At 36.7% G+C, this 20,952-nt stretch overlaps 1 protein-coding gene across 1 annotated transcript in view; it reads right to left on the bottom strand.

The window, feature by feature from the left end:
* SNTG2 (syntrophin gamma 2) overlaps nucleotides 1-20,952 on the bottom strand; it is a 139,105-nt gene that overhangs the window by 41,594 nt on the left and 76,559 nt on the right. The window contains exons 10-11 of the mRNA XM_008641850.2: nucleotides 15,789-15,918; nucleotides 8,003-8,041 (exon numbers count right to left, since the gene is read on the bottom strand). Coding sequence (XP_008640072.1) covers nucleotides 8,003-8,041; nucleotides 15,789-15,918 — 169 coding nt within the window. The remainder of the gene's footprint in view (nucleotides 1-8,002; nucleotides 8,042-15,788; nucleotides 15,919-20,952) is intronic.

The following is a 20,952-nucleotide window of genomic DNA, read 5'->3' as shown; positions in this document are numbered from 1 at the left end:
CCATACATCATTTATATATTATTAAGTTTCTAACATGCTCTAATACACTCTCCAAAAGCTCCTGTAAGAAGAAAATGAGCAATGGCACTCATTACAATGAGATAAAACAAGTCACTAACAAAATGTAATCCAATCATAGCAGATAAATGAAAGTTCTTATTTGGACTTATTGTTTTCCTACAGCAATAAAGTATCCAGATACTGCAATGACTGGAAATATAACATGTTAAATTTAATAAAACAGTCAGTACCTTTTGTATATAGTACTTTCAGTTAAATACTTATGAAAAGTAAATGATGCAAAACACTTGGGGGAACTGAAGAAAGAAAATCAAGTAGATCTCTATGTATGACACATCAGAACAGACAGATACACTTATGTAATTAAAGTGGGATAAGAATCTACAAGAGACACCAGCTTGACCTGCGAGAACCAGTGTCATACTATGAGGCACAATGGAGCTATAACAAATCAGGAATGCGAAGAGAAGTATATCTTGAGGTACCTTAAGTCATTTTTTTGGGTCTTTTCCAAAACAAGTGGTAGATGGCCTATTTTGAAGAGTAGGGCAATTGGGGCAGGAGTGTGAGGGGGGGCAAGCAGTCCCCACACATACATAAAGTTTAACTAAAAATAAAAAAAAATTGGAATGCTGTCAGTTTTGATACATTACATTAATGGTTTCCACTGTATATCAGTTACATTCAGTTATGCCTAAATGGCTACTAGAGAGCAAACGATATGAGAACTTAGAAATTATGACACTCAAGTGTTCTATGTGCTTTAGTTCAAGAATGAAATTTATAACTCCAAGCTGGGCACAGTTTGAACACCAAAAATAGCAACATATCCACACTATGCTGAAGGGAACTATGAAGATAGGTATGTATCTGAATTAATACGTCTTCCCAGGCATTGTCTGCCTGGGCAAAATATAGGTTACAAGTCCTTTTGGGTAGCGATAATAGTTTTTACTCTTTGTTTGCTTGTTTTAACAAGGAGGCTGGTAAGTTGGACCTGATGTCTCTCACCTTTACTCATTATAGCCTTCTTGTTCAAACTGAGATCCAAAGCACAAAACCCTCTCATGAAGACAGCTACCACCAGTAAGTTTCCTTGCTGGTTATGCATTCTTATAGTATAGTAGATCACTAGCACTACTTGTGCAGCAGGAACTAACCAATCTAGATAAAAATGGAAAACTCACATCCTTCACAACTGTCTTTTTTTTGTCTTATATGTCTGCTTTGTGTTTTAGCAATATTACAACAATAATAACAAGCAGAAAATAAAGAAGAAACCATTTCAAACTATAGCTATTTAGCTCACAGAGCATATTTACCTCACAGCGTATTAGCTGACTAGAGGTTAAAAAAGTTTAAGTGTTTTTAAGTGGTACTTCTTCTGTTAGAGTAAGTTTTTTCAATTGAGGATCTGAGGTCCCAGAAGAAGTCTCTGAAGCAAATCAAGACAATTTTGTTAGGAATTGAAAAACTGTCCTCCCATATAAACAAAGTTTAAAAAATTACCAAGGAAGATCTCAATTCCATCTCTATGTGGCCTCTTTATGCTTAAAGGAATTTAGTCCTGCTCCCTTTCTACAGGTGTAAGTTGTAGAATTATAGTCTTCAAGAATCTAACTTTTTCAGACTAACCATTAGGATAAAGTAATTTTATTGCTATGTTATATTTTAAAAAACTTTTTTCTCTATTTTGAGAAAAGAAAAAAGAAGATAAACTGATCTTTCAAGAGTAGGTGCAGGGTTTCTTTTAGGCTGCAGGATGAAGCCAGGCAAATATGTTCATGGTGTGCTTTCAGCAGCCATTCTGCTATGAGGAACAATGAGAAAACCCTCAATATTTGAAAAGTTTTTTATTTAGAATTACGTTCCTATAATTATCAAACACAGAGTAGAAAAGAGGCTTCTGATAAACTTAGTACTCTACCTTCTCCATGATACCTATTTTGTTTCTAAAAAATGCATCCTTAATGTTTGCAGCACCTCTTCTAATGGAGGCTTCCTATTTTCTCTCAATAAGCTATTCTAGCACTTTGTTTCTCATGTCAAACGTGAATCACTCTTGCTGTAATCACAATTAAAGACTTTATTTTGCCCTATCCACTAAAGACTCAAGTGATTTTGACCTTACACTGGAAGAGTTAAAAAAACATACTCAGTTCACAAATGGAGCAAAAATCCACAAACAAGGATATGTAGCTTGTGTGGCATCATTCTTTGCTGCTTTTTTTTTTTTTGTGTGTTATTCTCTGAGCACAAAGTTATCTTTACTGAACATTTCTTTCATACCTCTGCCTCTGTATTTTCTTCAACCTGTCCACAAAGGTCACAGAAAACCTCTGGTCAATACCTTTTTGGAAACATAGTGCACAAAATCAGAGGTAGTATTGCTGCCAAGGCCTTACAGCAACAGGAACGCTTAGCATGTCTTGCAGTAGCTGACTTAGGTACAGCCCACAGTACCTGCCTTGCTCAAAAGCCACTGAACAGACATGGTTGTTCTGGCATGCAGGTAAGCAGCCAGCCTGGCCTGATGTTAAACTGACAAGGTAACTGTGAGATACTGCTGGACATTGCTCACGATGTGAAAGGAGGAGTTGGCTGGTAGCTGAAGCCAGCAAGGGGGTAAACAGCAAAAAGGGGGTAAACCAGAAGGAGAAATATGCTAAAAGAAAGTAAATAATGGATGAAGAATGTCAAAAGATAATGAAAAAGGGGACTGACTTACAGACAGTTGTGCTGGTATCACAGGCTGAAATAACCAAATAAGCATGTAAAATTTGGAAAAAATAAAAGTCAATGGAGATGCAGTAAAGTGTGGGTGAATTCCTTATTTGTGAGGGGGAAAAGGGTGGAAAAGAGGAATATAAGGTAAACCAAAAGAATGCAAGTTTTTGGGGTCTCTGTTGGTCAACCCTGTATCTGATTACAACAGGCTAATGTAATCATAAACTGTAATAATAAACCATAGTAATAATTCATAAAAACAAACCTGTTGTTTTTCATATTATCTCTATCTGACTGGCTTCTGAATTAGGGACATCTCTGAGTTCTAGTAAGACAGTGGTGGATGAATTAAACCTTCCTAGAAGAATTTACACCCCCAGATAACCATCAAGCATTTTCCAGTAACAACCTCTTCAGTTTTTCCCAGTCTTTTACATATACTTAATTATTCTTGCATATACACCATGTCCTAATCGGCTTCAACCCTGTTTTTCAGACTCATACTTCAATATGACAAGATCATCCTATGTCTAACATGGTATTTTAAAGCTTAATGTCTGCAAAATTAGTAGGCTTACTTTCGCTAATGCACCATAAAGGCAGAATTCAAGGGAACTGGATCCAGATCAGACCTCATCAGTGCTTCCAGTCAATATATCAGTTTTCAAAGTGAACCATCCATACCTGATATTGGATTATCCAACAAAATCTCTACAACCAAATCTGTGTAATACTTGTTTAAAATATTTTAATGTCGAAAGTTGTCAAAAGCCTTGCTGGAATCAAGCTATGTTGTGGCAACCTCCTGTCACACATCCATACAATATATTGCATGATCACAAGAGAAAATTAGATTGGTTATCACTATTTATTATTGACAAATTATTCAGGGAAGTCATTTGTCATCTTTCTGCTCCACACAGGTATTTTGTTTATTTATTTCAAATTTGTTTATGGAGATTGAAGTCAAATTGACTAGTCTCTAATTGTCCAACTTCTCCTTCTTTACTCAATAAGCAATCATAATGTTTGCCCTTTTCAAATATTTAGATATAAAAAATAAATATCAATCCAACAGTACGTATTTTTGGAAAATTGAATCCCAAATCTAGCAAAGAATCTAGTACTTTCAATTCTCTAGAGTATTATAATAAATTATATCAAGCAAAATCAAAAGTTATGATGCATAGATGCTGTGTGTTTCATCATTGACACAGGTTACATAGACACTTGGAACCCAAGCTTCAGCAGTGCTACTTATTTAATCCTTTCAAATTCATATGACCCTGAATATTTCCTAAAATCTTGTAGTCCTTGACTTGGAGCTGTCGTGACATGTCCTGGTATAACTAGAACTTGCCAAACAATTTCCACAGTCTGGGATTTTAGCTTTGGTGGGTAAAAGGAAGTTAACAGTGTGGAAGTAGCCAGACCATACCAATTAAATTCATGAACCGGTACTGTTTATTTTAACAGTATAAACATACCAATAATAATTACAACTTCTACTACCTTGCCTAATACCTCTAACTTTGGACCACAGATGCAGGGCAAAGTCACAGAATCAGAGAAAAATAGACTATTCTGAGTTGGAAGGGATCCCCAAGAATCATCAAAGTCCAAATTACAGCCCTGCACAGGCCAAGAATCACACCATGTTTGTTTGCCATCTTTTGGCAAAGAGACCCATAAATACAGCTGGTTTAGACCCAAGAACCAATATCTTACTTCTTTGCCATATTCTTTATTTAAATGCATACAGAATTCATCACGTCTGCAGATTCCGTTTGCAGTGAAACCAGTCAGAAGCAATATGAATAACAAAAAAAAAAGCCAGGTTTATGAAGTAATTTTTTATGTTCTTGATGACCCTGAATCCTAGTTTGTTAATGGCCTGTGATAAACAGAATCTGAATGAAACCTATTCACATCCAACCTTCTCCCTTTATAAAGTTGTACTCTAAAAGCAATGAAGAAAACTCACAGCAGGTAATACAGTAATGAAGCTCTAAGGACCTGTTTAATTCTTCAGGAATGTCCATGCTCAAAAGGAAAGATAAATTTGCAGCTATCATCAATTTTACTTCAAGGCAGTCCTTCAAGTGACCTTCAATCTCTTAAGGTTATCCTTTCTCTAAATTTTAAATCAATTGCATTAATAAGAGCTATTCAGGTCTGTACAAACATTATGTAACTGACACTAATAGGCTCCATTAATCTAGGACAGAACAAGTCCTCTTCTGCTTTCAGTTATCATTGCCAAGTTTTATATGATGCCTTTGTGATATATTTATCTGAGAAATTCCCATTTTGATTGTTTTTAAAGCCAATTTTCACAGGACATATAAAGTCTGAGTTGTTCACATTTGCTCCTTTAATATTTTTATGTTCTCTAATTTTGTTTACTTGAACTGCCCAAATTCATTATACTTTTTTTTTTTCCCTCATTTTTTGGCAGAGAACAACAACAAGTTTGTTGCTGTCAGTTCTACCTTAAACTTTCAGCTTCTGAAATTAAGGTCCTAAATGTATTGTCTCTTCTTTTCATACCTGGAATAGAAAAAGTGGGATAGATTTGCACTCTCTTACTTTAGGCACCTACTTTAGATGGTAGGCTAAGAGACAAGTCAAGCCAGCAAAAGTGGCTCCTATAAAGGATGGTTAAAACACTGATACCGAGTTTCACATTTGAACAGCTCTCTGGAACAGAGTAAGTTTCTGCACTGATTATTTAGGCAGTTTATGGAGACTAGCCTGTTTATTTAGGAAATCAAATTGTGTATCTAATGATATATATCTAGTTGTATGACTCTCCCCAAAATTTTTTAAGAATTGAGGAAGAGTATGTTGTCCTTTTTTCAACTGAACTCATTATGTGTGCCCAAACTGATAAGAAAAAATCTTTGAGTAGTTACTAAAGTACTTGCGGTAAACAGTTACTAAAGTACTCGCAGACATCCAACAAAAGATATCCAAATCAAACACCTTTTCCCTTGGCATTCATAATCACCTATTTTTCATATTGGTTTAATTAATAATTAAAAGACATGGCAAAGAGAGTAATTAAATCACAGAATTACAGAACACTCTGGGTTGGAAGGGAGCTTTAAATGCCTTGGAGGTCAACCCCATTGCAAAAACAGGCACATCTTCAACTAGATTGGATTGCTCAGAGCTCAACTAACCTGACCTTGAATGTTTCCAGGGATGTGGCATCCACCACCCCTCTGGGCAACCTTTGCCAGTGCTTTAACACCCTTAATGTAAAAAAACCCAACTTCTTCTTTATGGCTAATCTAAATCAGTACTCTTTCAGGTTAAAATTATTACCCATTGTCCTATCACAATAGATCCTGCTAAAAGGTTTGTCCCAATCATTTTTATAGTCCCCCTTTAAGTACTGAAAGGCTGCAAAAAGGTCACCCTGGAGTATTCCCTTTTCCAGGCTGAACAGCCAAAGCTTCCTCAGTCTCTTCTCATAGCAGAGATGTTCCATCCCTCTGATCCTCTTTGTGGCCTTCCTCTGGACCTGTTAGAGCTGGTCTACATCCTTCTTAATTTGGGAGCTCCAGGGCTAGATGCAGAGCTGGAGGGGTCTCACAAGAGCAGAGCAGAGGGGCAGAATCACCTGCCCTGACCTCCTGGCCTCTATACTTTTGATGCAGCACAGGACAAAGCTGGCTTTCTGTTCCCTAAGTCCTCTCTGCCCTTCAAGTGCCTTATCACAGCTTCTAGGAGGATCTGTTCCATGATCTTCCCAGGAACAGAGATGAGGCTGACAGGTCAGTAGTTCCTGGGGTCCTCTTTTCTATCTGTTTTAAAAATGAGTGCAATATTTCTCTTCTACCACTCACCAGGGGCTTCACCTGAATTCTATGACTTTCCAAATACCATGGAGAGTGGCCTGGCAACTGCATCAGCCAATTCTCTCAGGACTCTGTGATGCATTTAATCAGGTCCCATAGACTTATGTATGTTCAGGTTCCAGAAGTGCTCACAAATCTGATCTTTACTTACAGTGGGAGGGACTTTACTCTCCCATCACCCATCTCGCAGTCCATCCACTAGCAAGGTGTTGGAAGAGACTTCCAGTGAACACTAAATACTCACTTCCTTTATGGAATAGGAATTCATTTTAGTTTTAGGGGTAATTTGATTATGTTCTACACACAGAATTAAAGTCTGTGGTGGGTTTTGAGGTATATTTTTTAAAAGGATTAACGCAAATATAAGAAAACAGTTTCCTGTTTTAAGAAACTGTTAATGCTTGAATACTTTTAGTAACTTCGAGAAAAGTCTATACATGTCCAAGTACATTTTACAAATAAGATGACAAACTAGTGATGTGTGAAAGAGTATATAATATGTCAAGCTAATAAATATTTATTTGATCCTGATATGAAGAATTTTTTGACTCGATCTTTGACTTCTGTAAAAAATTTTAATTTCTGCAGCAAAACACTATAAGACATCTATTTTTCACCTTTATAATCTACAAGCCTAGAATTTTTGAAAAGAGGTGGGACTGGAGTCTCTGTTCTTCAGTAATGATTCAATTCCAGCCTGATGCAATGAAAACAGATGTTAAGTGAAACCCATTAGTTTTGTAATACAAACTTCAAAGTACTTTCCAGAATTAACAAATTAGCCTGGAAAATGCTATTGTATTTTACAAAGTAAACAAAAAAACCCTCTTTGCAATGCTGCAAGAAGTAAGAATACTTCCCAGTCCAGTAAATTCATCTGGGTCTTCAGGACATTGGTCTAATTGGAGTAGAAGAAATGTACCATCAGGGTCCTGAGCTCCAAAAGTCACAGAAAAACACACATGGCAAATGCATTCTGCATAGCATGGTACATGCAAAACAGACTGCATCTGGAATACACCCCTTGGCTATGTGTGCACCATATGTGATGTAAACTGGGAGTTAACAGACACACTGCTGCAGTGTTACATGCAAACGTAGACTGTGCTTTCCAAGACCTGGTTGGGAGTTCCATTGTTCCCCTCCCATGTATTTCATGGCTCCATCTAATCCACTTTTTAGGTTTACAGTGGATGATTCTACTTATTACTGTGTATTATTATGCATATTAAGAATCTCCTGTATTGAGTAGGTAATTTCAGAATTTCAAACCATAGAAAACTTTAGAATTTTAAAACTGACTAGATGAGTATACGCAACCTCTACAAATTTTCCAACAATGTAATCACAAAAATTAAAAGAAATGTATAATATAATGGAAATCTTACCTGGTCAGAGGGAGAACAGCATTTATTTGCCATTTTCATCTATAAAAGAGAGATGGAAGAACACACAGAGTTATTAATATGCTGAAGAGTTTCTGTGGTGCAATTAGCATTGATTAACTTAGTTATTGAATACTATATTAATACTTCCAAATTATATTTTTAAGAAATGATACCATTCAGTGCTTAAATACTAGATTTTTACTATTACAGTGAATTAAAAAAAACAAGTATTTGAAAGACAAAAGCCTTTTATCATATTTTTCCTTAAATACCTCATAAAGATTTGCATTTATGAATTTAACTTTGCCAGTCTGAGTGAAAATATTATACTACACTGTAGACATCTCACTGAGGTCCCAGTTAAACAACTGCTTAAGCAGATTCTTAAATGAGTTCTGCAATTAAGTCCTTGTGTAATGATAACAATAGACTATAAGATGTATTTAAAGATGAAAGGAAAATTGCATCGGCTTTCCTTTTAGTTTACCCTCCAAGACAAAGTTTTTCCTCTTTGTTTAGATAATGAAGAGTTTTGTTCATTTTGACTTTTTTCTGGCAGTCATAGTTTGCATAGATGAGTGGGGGACAACACTGACATATATTCTCTTCTTTAAAGTGTAACATTTCTTTAAAGTGCAATATTGTTAAGTGTAGATAAGAATCTAGAAAGAAATAGATTAGAGTGGAAAACCAGACTTCCCTATATGCTAGGTGTAAGCTGAAAACTGTCCTAGAGTACTTCCAAAGGACCTTGTTGTCAAAAAAGCCTGTTTTACTAGAAATGAAAGGTTTGTGATGGAAGACCAAAACTCTACACCTAGGCACAGGGAAATCTACAACTGCCATAGGAAATGAGCAGAAGAAATCCAGGGCTATTTCTTGTATCCTGGGCATACCCGATTTGTAAGATGGAATCTGTGGATGTAACTCAGTAAAAATGGTGATGCCATTGACTGTTGTGGGTTGACTCTGGCCAGTAGCTGAGCACCCACATAGCTCCTCACTCCCTTCCCTCAACAAGCAGGAAGGGTGAGAGAATAGGAAAAGCAAAAGCAAGAAAAATTCTGAGTCAAAATAAAGAGAGCTTAAGTGAAAGAAACAAGGAAAAAACAAATGACATAAATGCAATCACTCTCTGCCTCCCACAAGCAGGCTCCAAGCAACAGCCATCTTGGAAGACACACCCACACCTCCTTTGTCCACTACGTCACTTCTATTGCTGAGCACAGTGGTATGGAATATCTTTTTGCCCACTTTCAGTCAGCTGTCCCAACCATGTCCCTTCCTAATTCTTTGGTCATCCTTTGCTGAGGTGGGTGAGGGGTGTCAGAGTGAGAAAAAGTCAAAGCCTTCATCCTGTGCAAGCACTGTTCAGCACCAACCAATACACTGGTGTGTTATTAATGCTGTTCTAGCCACAGATACAAAACACAGCACCTGCTGCTATGAAGAAAGCTACCGCCATCCCAGCCAGACCCAGTACACCTGTATGGCTTTGTGTTAGGATTTATATACACACACACACTTGCACCTAACAGATAACAATAACAAGTCATTGTCCTGCCCAACGTGAAGTATCTATGATCATAAACAAAATGGCCCTAAGACAAAAAGCAGTGTGGAGGGGTAGGATAACAACAGGAGTCTAGACTGTAGGGACAGAGGGTGAAAGCAATGCTCAGGGCTGTAGGAGCTCTTGTCAGGCCTAACCTATCATGGGCGATCAGGGCTCTTCTACCTCACACAATTACTTTTGCAACCTTTTGGAACTGAATTGTGCAGTCAAACAGTGCAGGTGTGCTGGTGGGTCAGACAGCTGGGAGTGACTGAAGGTCTAAGGTTGAGGTGGCCAAGCTGCTGGGAGCCTGGGGCATCTGCCAGGCCTGGCTGTCACCTTGGACAGTGTGTTGAGAGATCCTGCTAGGCTCTTGGAGTGGCCCTACCAGCTCCCTGCCACCCTAGAGGAGGAGCAGGGTCTACCACAACAGAGGTGGGTCACAGCCTGCAGGTGCTGGCACCTGCAGCTTAGCACAGGCATGGAGCAAAGACGGGGATGGAACTGAAATTCAGCGGCTGAGTGGAGACCGGGGCCCCAGCAAGGCTCCTCACAGGTCATGCACACAGGTGTGCCTTCCTCAGCCCGGTCCCTGACTGCAGGGCTGCACTGTGCCGGAGCTGGCCTGAAGGAAAGCTGGGAGAAGAGATGGCTGAGATTCTTGGTGCCCTCGGGGCCCCAGCAGTAACAAATCAGCCAGAACTCAAGAACCTCCCTCTGTAACTTGGTTAAAACAAATTGATGACATGCTCAGCATTGCAGAAGGAAGCAGACCTCACCAGTCTGATTTGGGGGTGGGCTTAATCCTGCTGGAGCAGTTGTGCAGGTCTTAATGAAAAGACACCTGGAATACTTCAATGTCAGTAAAAATGCTGATACACCCTGCCCATATGCAGGTCCAACCTTTCTCCTGTGCTTCAGACACAAAAACATACACAAAGTAACTATATAAAAGCAATGTTACACACAGAGAAAACATAATTTCTTTTCAAGAGTCCAAAACCATGCTCAATAACAAGATTACTATAGCACAAGCCAGTGCAAGTAAATGGGTTCAGATGTGCCTGGAAAAATGTGTGTCAGACTGGCCATGCAGGTTTACTGCACCATGATGGTATTCCGAAGAGCATCCTCATAACCAGCTCAGCTTCTCATTGGTAAGGACGATAGGGAAGAACGCTTTGGACTCTGCAGCTGTTCGCTGCACAGACACCAATTCCCTATTCAAAGCAGGATGGCTGCAGCCCCGATGTATCTGTGGGGAGAGGAAAGATCTGCTTCTATATCATATTACATCCCAATGTCATGGGGCTGAGGAGAGAGAAGTACAAACTCCTCACTTCACCCAGCACCATGTGTGCCCTTCACATGCCTCCACAGCTGGTGCAGACAGACAGGAATACAAATGGCATACATTTACCTTGCTGGCAGCGCATGAGCTCTCAGCACTGCAGCATAGAAATGGGAGCTGGAGACAGCAGGGGAACTAAAACAAAAACCTGGGTCTGCAAAGACTGCAGGCAACTTGGGAAAGGAACCATTAAGCAGATTGTAATTCCTATACTCCGTTCTAAATGGATACATACAGAGCAGGAACAGAAATGATTCCAAACCATTTACCTAAATCTAAATACCACCCAGGCTGGGATTTATCTCACATATAATATACCTATATTCTCTTTTCAGAAAACAGTGAGAGTGAAGGATCTTGACAGGCACCTATTTTTTTCCTAGCTGTATTGGTATCCTATGTGACTGCTTATTGCTTGGCTAAGCTTAGGGGATGTGGTTCCTATCCTTACTGACTTCCCTTTACAACCTCTACAGTTTGAACTGTGATACTTTGAACTGGAAATTTTTGCACTTAAAAGAACAAAAAGCAGCAGTGAAGAAATATTATGCATTCTCACCCTGGGAATAGAACTGTTTGTACAATCATTGAGGCAGTCAAATTTGTATACTGCTTCTTACATACAAGGATTTTGTTTCCATCTACATGTACCCCACATTCTGCGGTGTAAAGAAAGCAAGACCTTCTCAATCTTCTTTCGTTTCTTTTTTTTATGTATGTTCAAAGCTCATATTTCAAAAATCTCTATTACAACAGAAATTTCACATGACTGCAATGTTTACATGAAAAAATAAAAGAGAAGGTTTACAGACTATGACATTTGCAATTAAGAAAGCTGTCATGGGCATAAATGTCATCTGTACTAATAATTTATTTTACTTTAATATAAAATTTTAGGTTTCTACCATGAACTGGATGAATGAACAATGAAACTGCTGGAATGATTTATAAAAATCATAAATAATGTTTAAAGTGGAACAAGTGCATCATAACTTGTTCTCTTACCTGCTTATGACCTACTCATTTATTTATATTTTTTTTTAAAGTAACATCTTTAGAGTACACTAGGAAAAAACACAAAATCTTGAGAAAGTTATAAATATAAGAAACAAATCTCTATAATGTAAATGAACTGACAGAATTACCTTTAGGTGCTTCTACTGATTATGACTAAATTTATGTTCAATGCTATATTTCAAAGAAAATAATTAAGATCCATGAGAAAAGCCACACATATCTCATAGTTGTCAATCTGAATGGTGAAAAATGGGGAGAGAAATATAAATTATCCCAAAGACCTTTCTCCTAAAAAATTATCACCATCATGGCATTGTCACTTCAGACTGCAAAGAACCCTTCATCTGAAGAAATTAAGAACAGCAGCAGTAAGAAGCACATGTAGATTAACTTGTTTCCTGTGCTTCTTATTTCATCATGGAAAATTCACTGCCAGTTTCTGTTATCCCTCTTCCCTCAGTTTTTTCAACTGCACCTCCATCTGTGAGAAAAGAGGTGTATGAAGAAATAAATGTGAGGTGCTCATTCACCTATATTTATTTCTGCCAAAGGTAAACGTAAAGAGCTTTGAGAACATTTAAAATGGGGATTAATCACAAAGGAAGATGATAGGGTAGTTCCATGCAGGTAGAAAAGTATGTGAAAAAAACAGAAAACCAGAATATGAACAGAGAGACGAATAATCTGGGGCAAGGGTCCTCAGAAATAAAAGTAAATGCATGTTGTTTGTAAAGCTGACTGTTACTAGGAGATTTTCTGAGCTCAGCACACAAAGCATGTATCAGCAATGAGGGCTGAAAAGACACCCTTACATTTTTCTCCATGTTGCAGCATTCCCTGGCCTCCTCTGTCGTTTAAGAACTAACTCCAGGCTGGTACCAGAACCATTATTTCTCATCTATCAAGTAGCACTCTGTAAATATGCTATCATACAGGGGTAGCATTCCTATGCAGTGACAACTTCTCACATCTTCACTGTTGAAAGATGACTCCTCCTATACACTTGATCTCCAGAGAGCTTGCCTTTGTATAGAAGTTAGATGTTTCAGTACTTCAAAAGAGTAGTCTGACATTAGCAGAAGTGTCACATTATGGCAGAGCTATTTTTGCACTACCTACATTAGGACTGTCTCCTAGCATCAGCAGGAGATCTGACAAAGAGCTGCTGAACATGACTGTACTAGGGTAAAATAAAAAAAATGAAGTATATCTGGGTAAAGTGATACAGGAAAGATTGCGTGCACTGTACAAAAAATATCCCTATTAGGAGCTCTTTAAGAACTAAAATTCTAAAATAAATTATTCAAAATATTATGCAAATATGTAGGACAAGAATGTATATAAGAGTAGCACAAATAGGCACAGTTTAAGTAAGAATGACTAAAGTGCAAGAAAAGTTGCTAAAGTCATGAAACAAGTACCAGCAAAAGAAAATGTAAAAACATGTGAAAGTAAAACATGAATAATGCTAAGTATTGCTTAAAAACCTAGTAATAGCTCAGGTAAGGATGCTGACATTATTCCAAAAGTTATTAGCAAGAAAATCCATTGTGACCATGTATCTAGTAAGAAATTTCCATACAGACATGATGGCACAGGACAGAATAGGAAATCAATAGTTTAAATATTTGGAGAAGCAACTGAACTTAGAGTCAGCAAGTACTCATGAAAATAACCCATAACCAGATAAGGAATTCTCTGAAACAATTTTTGAATCAGTAGTGATTATCTTCACTCCTGGAGAATGGGGAGACACTCCACAGAAGAGGAGAAGTGCAGGAACAGAAAGAAGCTCTGAAGGAATTACAGATCCATTCCCTAATGTCAGTGTCAGAGGTATGATAAGAAAAGAATAATTTTTTTCAAATGATAGGACTAAGGTAATAAAAAGCATTCCAAATGGACTTTCAAGAAGCCTAATTCAAAGTCCCTTCCCTAAGCACTGTGGACAGTGGTTTGTTTTCTGGCTGCCCAGAGGCAGTGAGCTCTCCAGCCTTCTGCTGTACTCCAGCCTCACAATCCTTGTTTTAAAACCAGTTTGCAACAAAAGGGATTCTCACTGACTACTGCATCTCCCCTTCTGATGATCAATAATTACAATAATTCTCTGGACACACCTTTCCAGTTGTTCCACAGGCTGCACACCTGACAAAAACTGTAAAGCTACTGTCCAAACAAAGAAGTTTACATGCTTCTCATATGAGCTGCATAGAGTTTACTTTGTAACTCACTATGGACATGAAACATGGATATTCATCACGACTGTTGTTTCTCAGACCCCTCCTTGGAGCAGCCAGTTATATGAACACCAGATGGACTACTTTGTTGGCAGAATTCACTGTTAATAGAGAGTGGAGAAGACTAATGAAAGCACTTAGTTTATAATTAAATATTGCTGCTGACAGGTCGCAGCACAGTGAAGAGACTATGTCAGGACACATAGTTACTGCACACAGTCCTTCAGAAAAAAACAGACTAGCACCATATGACTAATAAAAGCTGCCTGCATTTATTTTTATTCTTATTCACTTATATCCTTGGAGTGGTTTTCATTCAGTGAATTTCTCTATAAAGAAAAAAAAGGCTTAGTAACTATGAACTGGAATTGCTCTAGAAATATTACCATACACTTTCTTAGAATTATCAAATAATAATACTCTGTACATGATGTGAGTCACTAAATACAGAGTATTTATAAAGAATAAGTCATAGGCAAAAACCTTTCATTTTGTCAAAGAGATTGGTTAAGCAATTCAATATTTTAAAAGAATTAATGGAATAAATGAACTATTATGATCAAACGTGATTCATGTAACTTTTGAAGACTAGAAAAATAAATTAAATTTTAATTCTGTTTTAACCAAAGATTTATGTTGAAATTTAATACAAATTCTACATAATATAATCTCGAGACCTAAGAAACAGTTTATTTAGAGTACAAAGCATAAATTAAAGTCAGGCTACTAAATTAAAATTTATGAAAGAAGTTACAGACTCAACACATCTAGAGAAAAAAAGATTAAAACCTGCACAGGCAATTCTTTCAGGGACAGCTGTGCTATTGTATTTTCATCAGTGAATTTTACCATTTCTTAAAGACAAATATATTTTCAAAATTGTACATTATTGGATTCCCTATTTAACTTTTTGGTTAATTCTGTAATTATAAATTATTATATTTAAATTTATTATTTATTTATCAACTATTATATTTTTAGCTGCTCTTTGTTGGAATAATAAATGTGCTATCCAAATAGTAATTTTTTGTTTCTCCAGGGATTAGTTAATACTTCTTCTTGCAAAGGCAATTGTTACTTATTAATTTACAGGAATAACTTAAAATAGCATAGGCATCTTTATACTATGGAATAATGACGTGAGATGGAATAATGTGACCTTAAATAAATCAACTCTTAGACAACTTAGAGATGTAACATTGTCTCCCAGAAAGCCTCTGTAAATCATACTTCACTAGCTACAGAATTTTCACATGCTTATTTCAAAATCAACAAATGCTAATTTCAAGCACAGTTTAATTACAAAAATGTAGAAATGAAATATTTTGTCACATCTAAATCTCTGTGAAATGACCAGTATGGATAAATATTTCATCCTAAAAGTCTTTAAAATGATAAATGTAATGTGATTCTCTACTGCTCTCTCTTCTACGCTAACACTGCGTGCCTTGAAAACTTGATATTTTTGATTAGGCAACCTCTCCCTGCTTTTTCCTTTCTCCTTTTCCTCCCCATACACAAGCATTTTATATATTGTATCTTAAATGTGAATTGTTTTTTACCCTTTGAAAACTAGAAATACTTTTACAATAGCATAAACAAGAAAATATGCAGAAAGTAACATACATTTTGAAGTGTCAAATCACTGATGTTAGTTGACATTGCTCTCAGCCAGTCAGCACTCTCCTGGGCTGTATAAAACTGAAGTATCCCAGTACTAACTCCATCGAGTGCCAGCACTTCAAATGCATTAGATCTGCAGTAAGAAGAAATATATCCGTAAAGGAAGATACGTCAGTTTTCTGAAACTGCCCAATATTTATCAGTGTTCAAATGATTTTTATGCCTTTTTACAAGTTTTTGAGCGTTTAATTTACTAATCAATAGAAAGGCAACAAAACCAAGGATTATAGGGCAGTACCAAGGGCAACAGATACAGTAAGTACTTTATCTGTACCAGTATACACATGTGCTGATGATCATTTACTTCCCCTGGGTATACATATTATGTTCATAATTATTGAACTTAAGGTAGTGTATTCAGGAAATGTGCACCAGGTCTTTTAGAAAAAACACAGGTTTTTTTAAAACCAGAATGCTGATTTTCTTTATTGCATTTTGGCTTAATTTACTAGGAATGTACGAAGATTCAAAGCACTGTCTTCCCTAGCTTTCATTTCTTGGATTCCTATACTTTTCTATGTTTCCTTCAAATCAATATTTATTTTAAGCTCTTTTATGACATAGCAATTTGAAAAATGTTCTTAGAAGCTTCTTTAAAAAGTTTTCCTTAAATAGTTTTCTCAAAACAGCATTGGCACAGGCTTGTGCGCAACTGCATTTTATTAACTTTTAATGAAACTTTTACGTGTTTATAGCAACTTTATTCTGCAAATGCCAATGCTTTCCTTTCCTATCTGCAGTAAGTTAGGCACTGTGTATGTACCTCTGAAATCCCCTGCATCTGGATGCTGGTGGGATATGTTTTTTTAACTCTTAATATTTTCCAGTAAGAACAACAAAAGCTCATTAAGTAGTGGCATGGAAGTACACTGGTCTAAATTTAAAAAAAGTGACACACAATAGTTCCAGTAACTAAACTTCAAAAAGCTACTCAGATTATTTAAATACCTATGATTGCCAGGAGAATTAGATTTTAGTTATATACTATTGTGAAAGACAATTATAATTATCTTAATGATTGTGCATATGAGGTTTTTTGTACATAACATGGAGAATATAACCGCTACCTTCTACATCTGTAAATTAGATATTTATACTTATATACTATATTGCTTCATTTCTGGTACTAACCTAGAAGAAAGCCAACTACTGAATCAAGAATACTGCTCTATGAAGTTGCTGAGTCTTCCTGGGGTTCTCTGATCTAAGGTGAAGTCCTCTACTGCTTAATTTATGATATATGACAACATTCAAAACGGCACATAGAGGTTAATGGGCAGTTATTCATTCCTGATTTAATGAAAAAGTTATTAACCTAACCTTTGTCATTTGTAGGGAGTTTGATGGTGAACATGAATACTGAACACTATATATTTGCCAGAAAAGGTAATATAAACTACCCATCCTACACAATATAAATAAGACAAATTATCTGAATAGATAAATATGAGATGCTTTGCTTTTAAAGGAGTTGTAAAGCATTACACTTGCTATTTGCAAAAATTAACATGCTTGGCCTAAATACTTAAATATGTATCAGATGATTGCCAGTTTTTCTTTCATGATTGAATAATCATGGTAACTACTAAAACCTGATGGCAATGGCACAATTCTGTGTCAGTTTCATTTCAGTAAATCTCTTTCACCTCTTCAGAAAGAAAAGATTAAAAAAAATTTATTTTATTGTCTTCAAGTAAACTGAGTCTAATAATCACCTTCCAAGCATATTGTTCTTTTTACCTAAGGTTCTGACAAAGATCCCAACAGTGCTGCAATGAAATGACTTATGGTATGATATTTTCAACATCCTAGTGAGACAGTGAGAATCTGTCAGACCTTATGCATTGATACACAGTGGAGCCTGGAAACAGACTTAATTTAATGCTGCAAAGAGAAGCCATTCACAATGCCCAGCTTAGATATCCAGCTCAAATATCAAAGCTAAGATGCTAGAATCCTTACACAGCAAGAGGACAGTCCAGAGCATTTAAGAGAGCCAAGCAATGCTCTCCATGGAACCACAGGGTGCCTAGATACTATCTCAGCTTCAGCAGACACACAAAGACGTGAATGCCTTATCCCAATGGCATGACTTTACACAAATGGCTGATGAAAGATCACAGAATGGAACTGCTCAGTTAACAACTGATGCAACCAAAACAGGCAATCAAAATTAAAAAATAATTTTATTATAAAAATTACCCAATATTTTTATCATTTGAAACATGGTGCTGGTGATAGTGTGGATTACACTTAAAATTCCTATTGTTTTTTATCTTATTAAAATACGTTGATCAATTACAAAACAGCTAATAAGAATCAGTGTTCATCTAGAGATCTAACACTTTATTAACAGGATATTTGCACAGAATCAAATAGGGTGTGGGGGATTCTGCAAGTCCTCTAGTCCAGGCTCCTCACTAACTTTCTTAAAATACAAATCTTTTCTACCGGAAGAATAAAACTGGCCACAGAGGGAGCTACCTCAGATGTGGCCTCAGGAATACAAATAGATGTGAATAGATGAGAATAGATGAGAATAACCATTTCCCTTGACGTGTTAAGTATGTTATTGCTGATGCAGCCCCTTGTATGGGACTTCATCAGTGAACATGTGCGCAGCTGACGCCTGCTCAGTGGGGTGTCTGCCAAGATTACCAAGCCCTTCCTGCAGAGCTGCTCCCTTGCTCCAGCAGACTTACACCAGGACATCTTTTCCCAGGAGCTGGTCCAACGCTTCTGATGTGCCAGTGATGTGCCATATTACCTGGCACATGAGACTGAGACCTTTGGGGCACTGCTGTCCCCACTGTGCTGACTTGGGCAGGAAGGCGGTTTTACCAGAAAGTAGTTCAGTGTAAATGACACAGGATAAGAAACAGCCTGGGCTTTTCAAAGTTTAAAGATGCCAGTCATGAAATCTATGGTAGTAACACAGTGGTTTTGCCCTGAATCTTAATCAGCTTTACTATGATTATTTCTTGCTTTCAGTTATAATAGTTTCTCTCTGAAGATCCCATAATATATTGATATTGTTCTATGTACTATGCTGTGTTCTGAAAAGCATAGTGTACAAGGACTGCATGTAAAAACAAATATCCAAACTAAAAATAAAAGCTTAACAAAATAAATGCTGAGGGTTTTGTTTTGAGTGAAACAATCAAAGCAAGCACCAGGATGGCATTGGAATTCACGACAAAATAAATACTACATTCTCTCTGCCATTTCCTCAAAACACAGAAAAGAAAAAAGAGACACAACAAAGCACCTATTCCTGTTAGCTGACAAGGAGGGGCTTTCCATTTAACACCAAGTAGTAAGTTTGAAAGGTCTCAAGATGCTATAAAGTTGCTGTAGACTTTTTATTTTGTTTGTTGGTTTGGATTTTTTTGTTTTGTTGTTTTGTTTTTTTTTCCTGAGGCCCCAAGACCATTTTAAAACACAGAGAGGGAAGCTCCTACCTCTTTTATTACTGCATTTATGCTACTGACTACTGCAACTAGAACCAGAAATGAATATTTGCCTTTCCTAGATACTAGAAATTTGTGTTGCACTGCCCTCACATTTCTTATTTTCAGTTTTGTATCCCTATTTATAACTTTGTTTCCTTCAATCATTTCTGCTAAGGAGCATGAGGCACCATTTTCCATACTCAGTGTCTCTGTCTCACTTTCATGGTGAACAATGATTAGACCTGCATTCCTAGTCTCTTCTGGAGTTTGTTTACAACATTAATTCCTTTTAATAAAAAAACCACTATCTTTGTGAGAATGGCAGTCAGAATAACAGATGAGCATTGTAGACTTTAAGTTCTCTTCTTGACATTGACACTTTTAAACAAACACTATTAATTAATATTCGTAAGGAAATTTTTCCATTCAGGCAGTTTGCTACAATAGAGCTGTTAAATCCAAAGACTTTTCTAAGATAAAAAGTATTTTCAGTGCCGGCTGAAATGGGAAAAGCCGAATTTTTACTTTACTAGAGTCTATGAATTTCAGCAGAACATTTTTTTTTTTATTTTTTTAGTATCTGTGGCATGTGAAACCATCTCTCTTAGACTTATATAGCTATTTTATCATATAGATATTTCTATAAAAATCTAGATCTATGTTTGATAGCACATCTTTTATCTTAAGTTTACTACCATGCTGATACAGACAGACTGATTTGATCAGCTTTGCATCCTCCCAGGTTCTGAACCAGTATTGCTTCCTGTTTGTATGACTTTTTGATGTTTGAGTTAGTTTGTATTGTTTTTGTTACAACATTTTCTTGTGACTTGTTTATAGTACTATATGGCCCTCTTGCTAGAATTTCTACATAAACTGAAATTTTATGGACTATGGGTAGATCTGAGTGGAAATTCTCCAAAAAGAATCATCTGAATTACTTAATCTCTTTGAAATGTCATGGTGAAAGTAATGGGATTTTGTATTGTAAATGTCATAGAACCTCGTATCTTACAGAATGTTTAAATGTCCACATATAACTGGACTATTAACAGAAACGATGAAGCTCAGAAGATATCAAAGCATTAAACATAAACTTGGATTTCATTTTATGTTTGTGTTTTTTGGAGAAACATTTTGCTTTCAGTATTGTAACTGGTTTATTTTCATTACACTTACAGCAACCAAATAAGATAACTGAGCTAACACGGACGTTTATGCTTCTACAGATATTTTCTAACAGATATGTCAGAAAACTGTGAGGTTTTTGCTCAATCAGGTTTTGTAACTTGTGGATACAAAAATGCTGCTAGCAAGGATTTTCTTGCTATTTTCTAAGCCCGTGAGATACTTTCTCTCTCACAGAAGAGGTGGCAGAGTTATGTAAACAACCAAACCCCTGCAGCCTTGAAAAGCCTTGTTTATAGTACAGTAGAAAAATATTTTGTCAATGGATGTTTTAGGATTTTAGCCAATCACCCCAAGGGGTGGCTGATCCTTTGTCCAATTAGACTATGAAGAAAAAAGTCTATGAAAGAGTTTGTAAAATAATTTAAAAAATCAATCTTGCTGCACAATTCCTGCCTGCTGGATCTTCTCTCCTCCTCCCTACGGCTGTGGGACATGGTAAAATACCCTAGGGTTGCAGTAATAGT

This window comes from Corvus brachyrhynchos, unplaced genomic scaffold (assembly GCF_000691975.1).
Source record: "Corvus brachyrhynchos isolate BGI_N302 unplaced genomic scaffold, ASM69197v1 scaffold116, whole genome shotgun sequence".
NCBI lineage: Eukaryota > Metazoa > Chordata > Aves > Passeriformes > Corvidae > Corvus > Corvus brachyrhynchos.
Note: the sequence above shows the minus strand (reverse complement) of the source record. Positions and strands in the feature narration are given on the sequence as shown.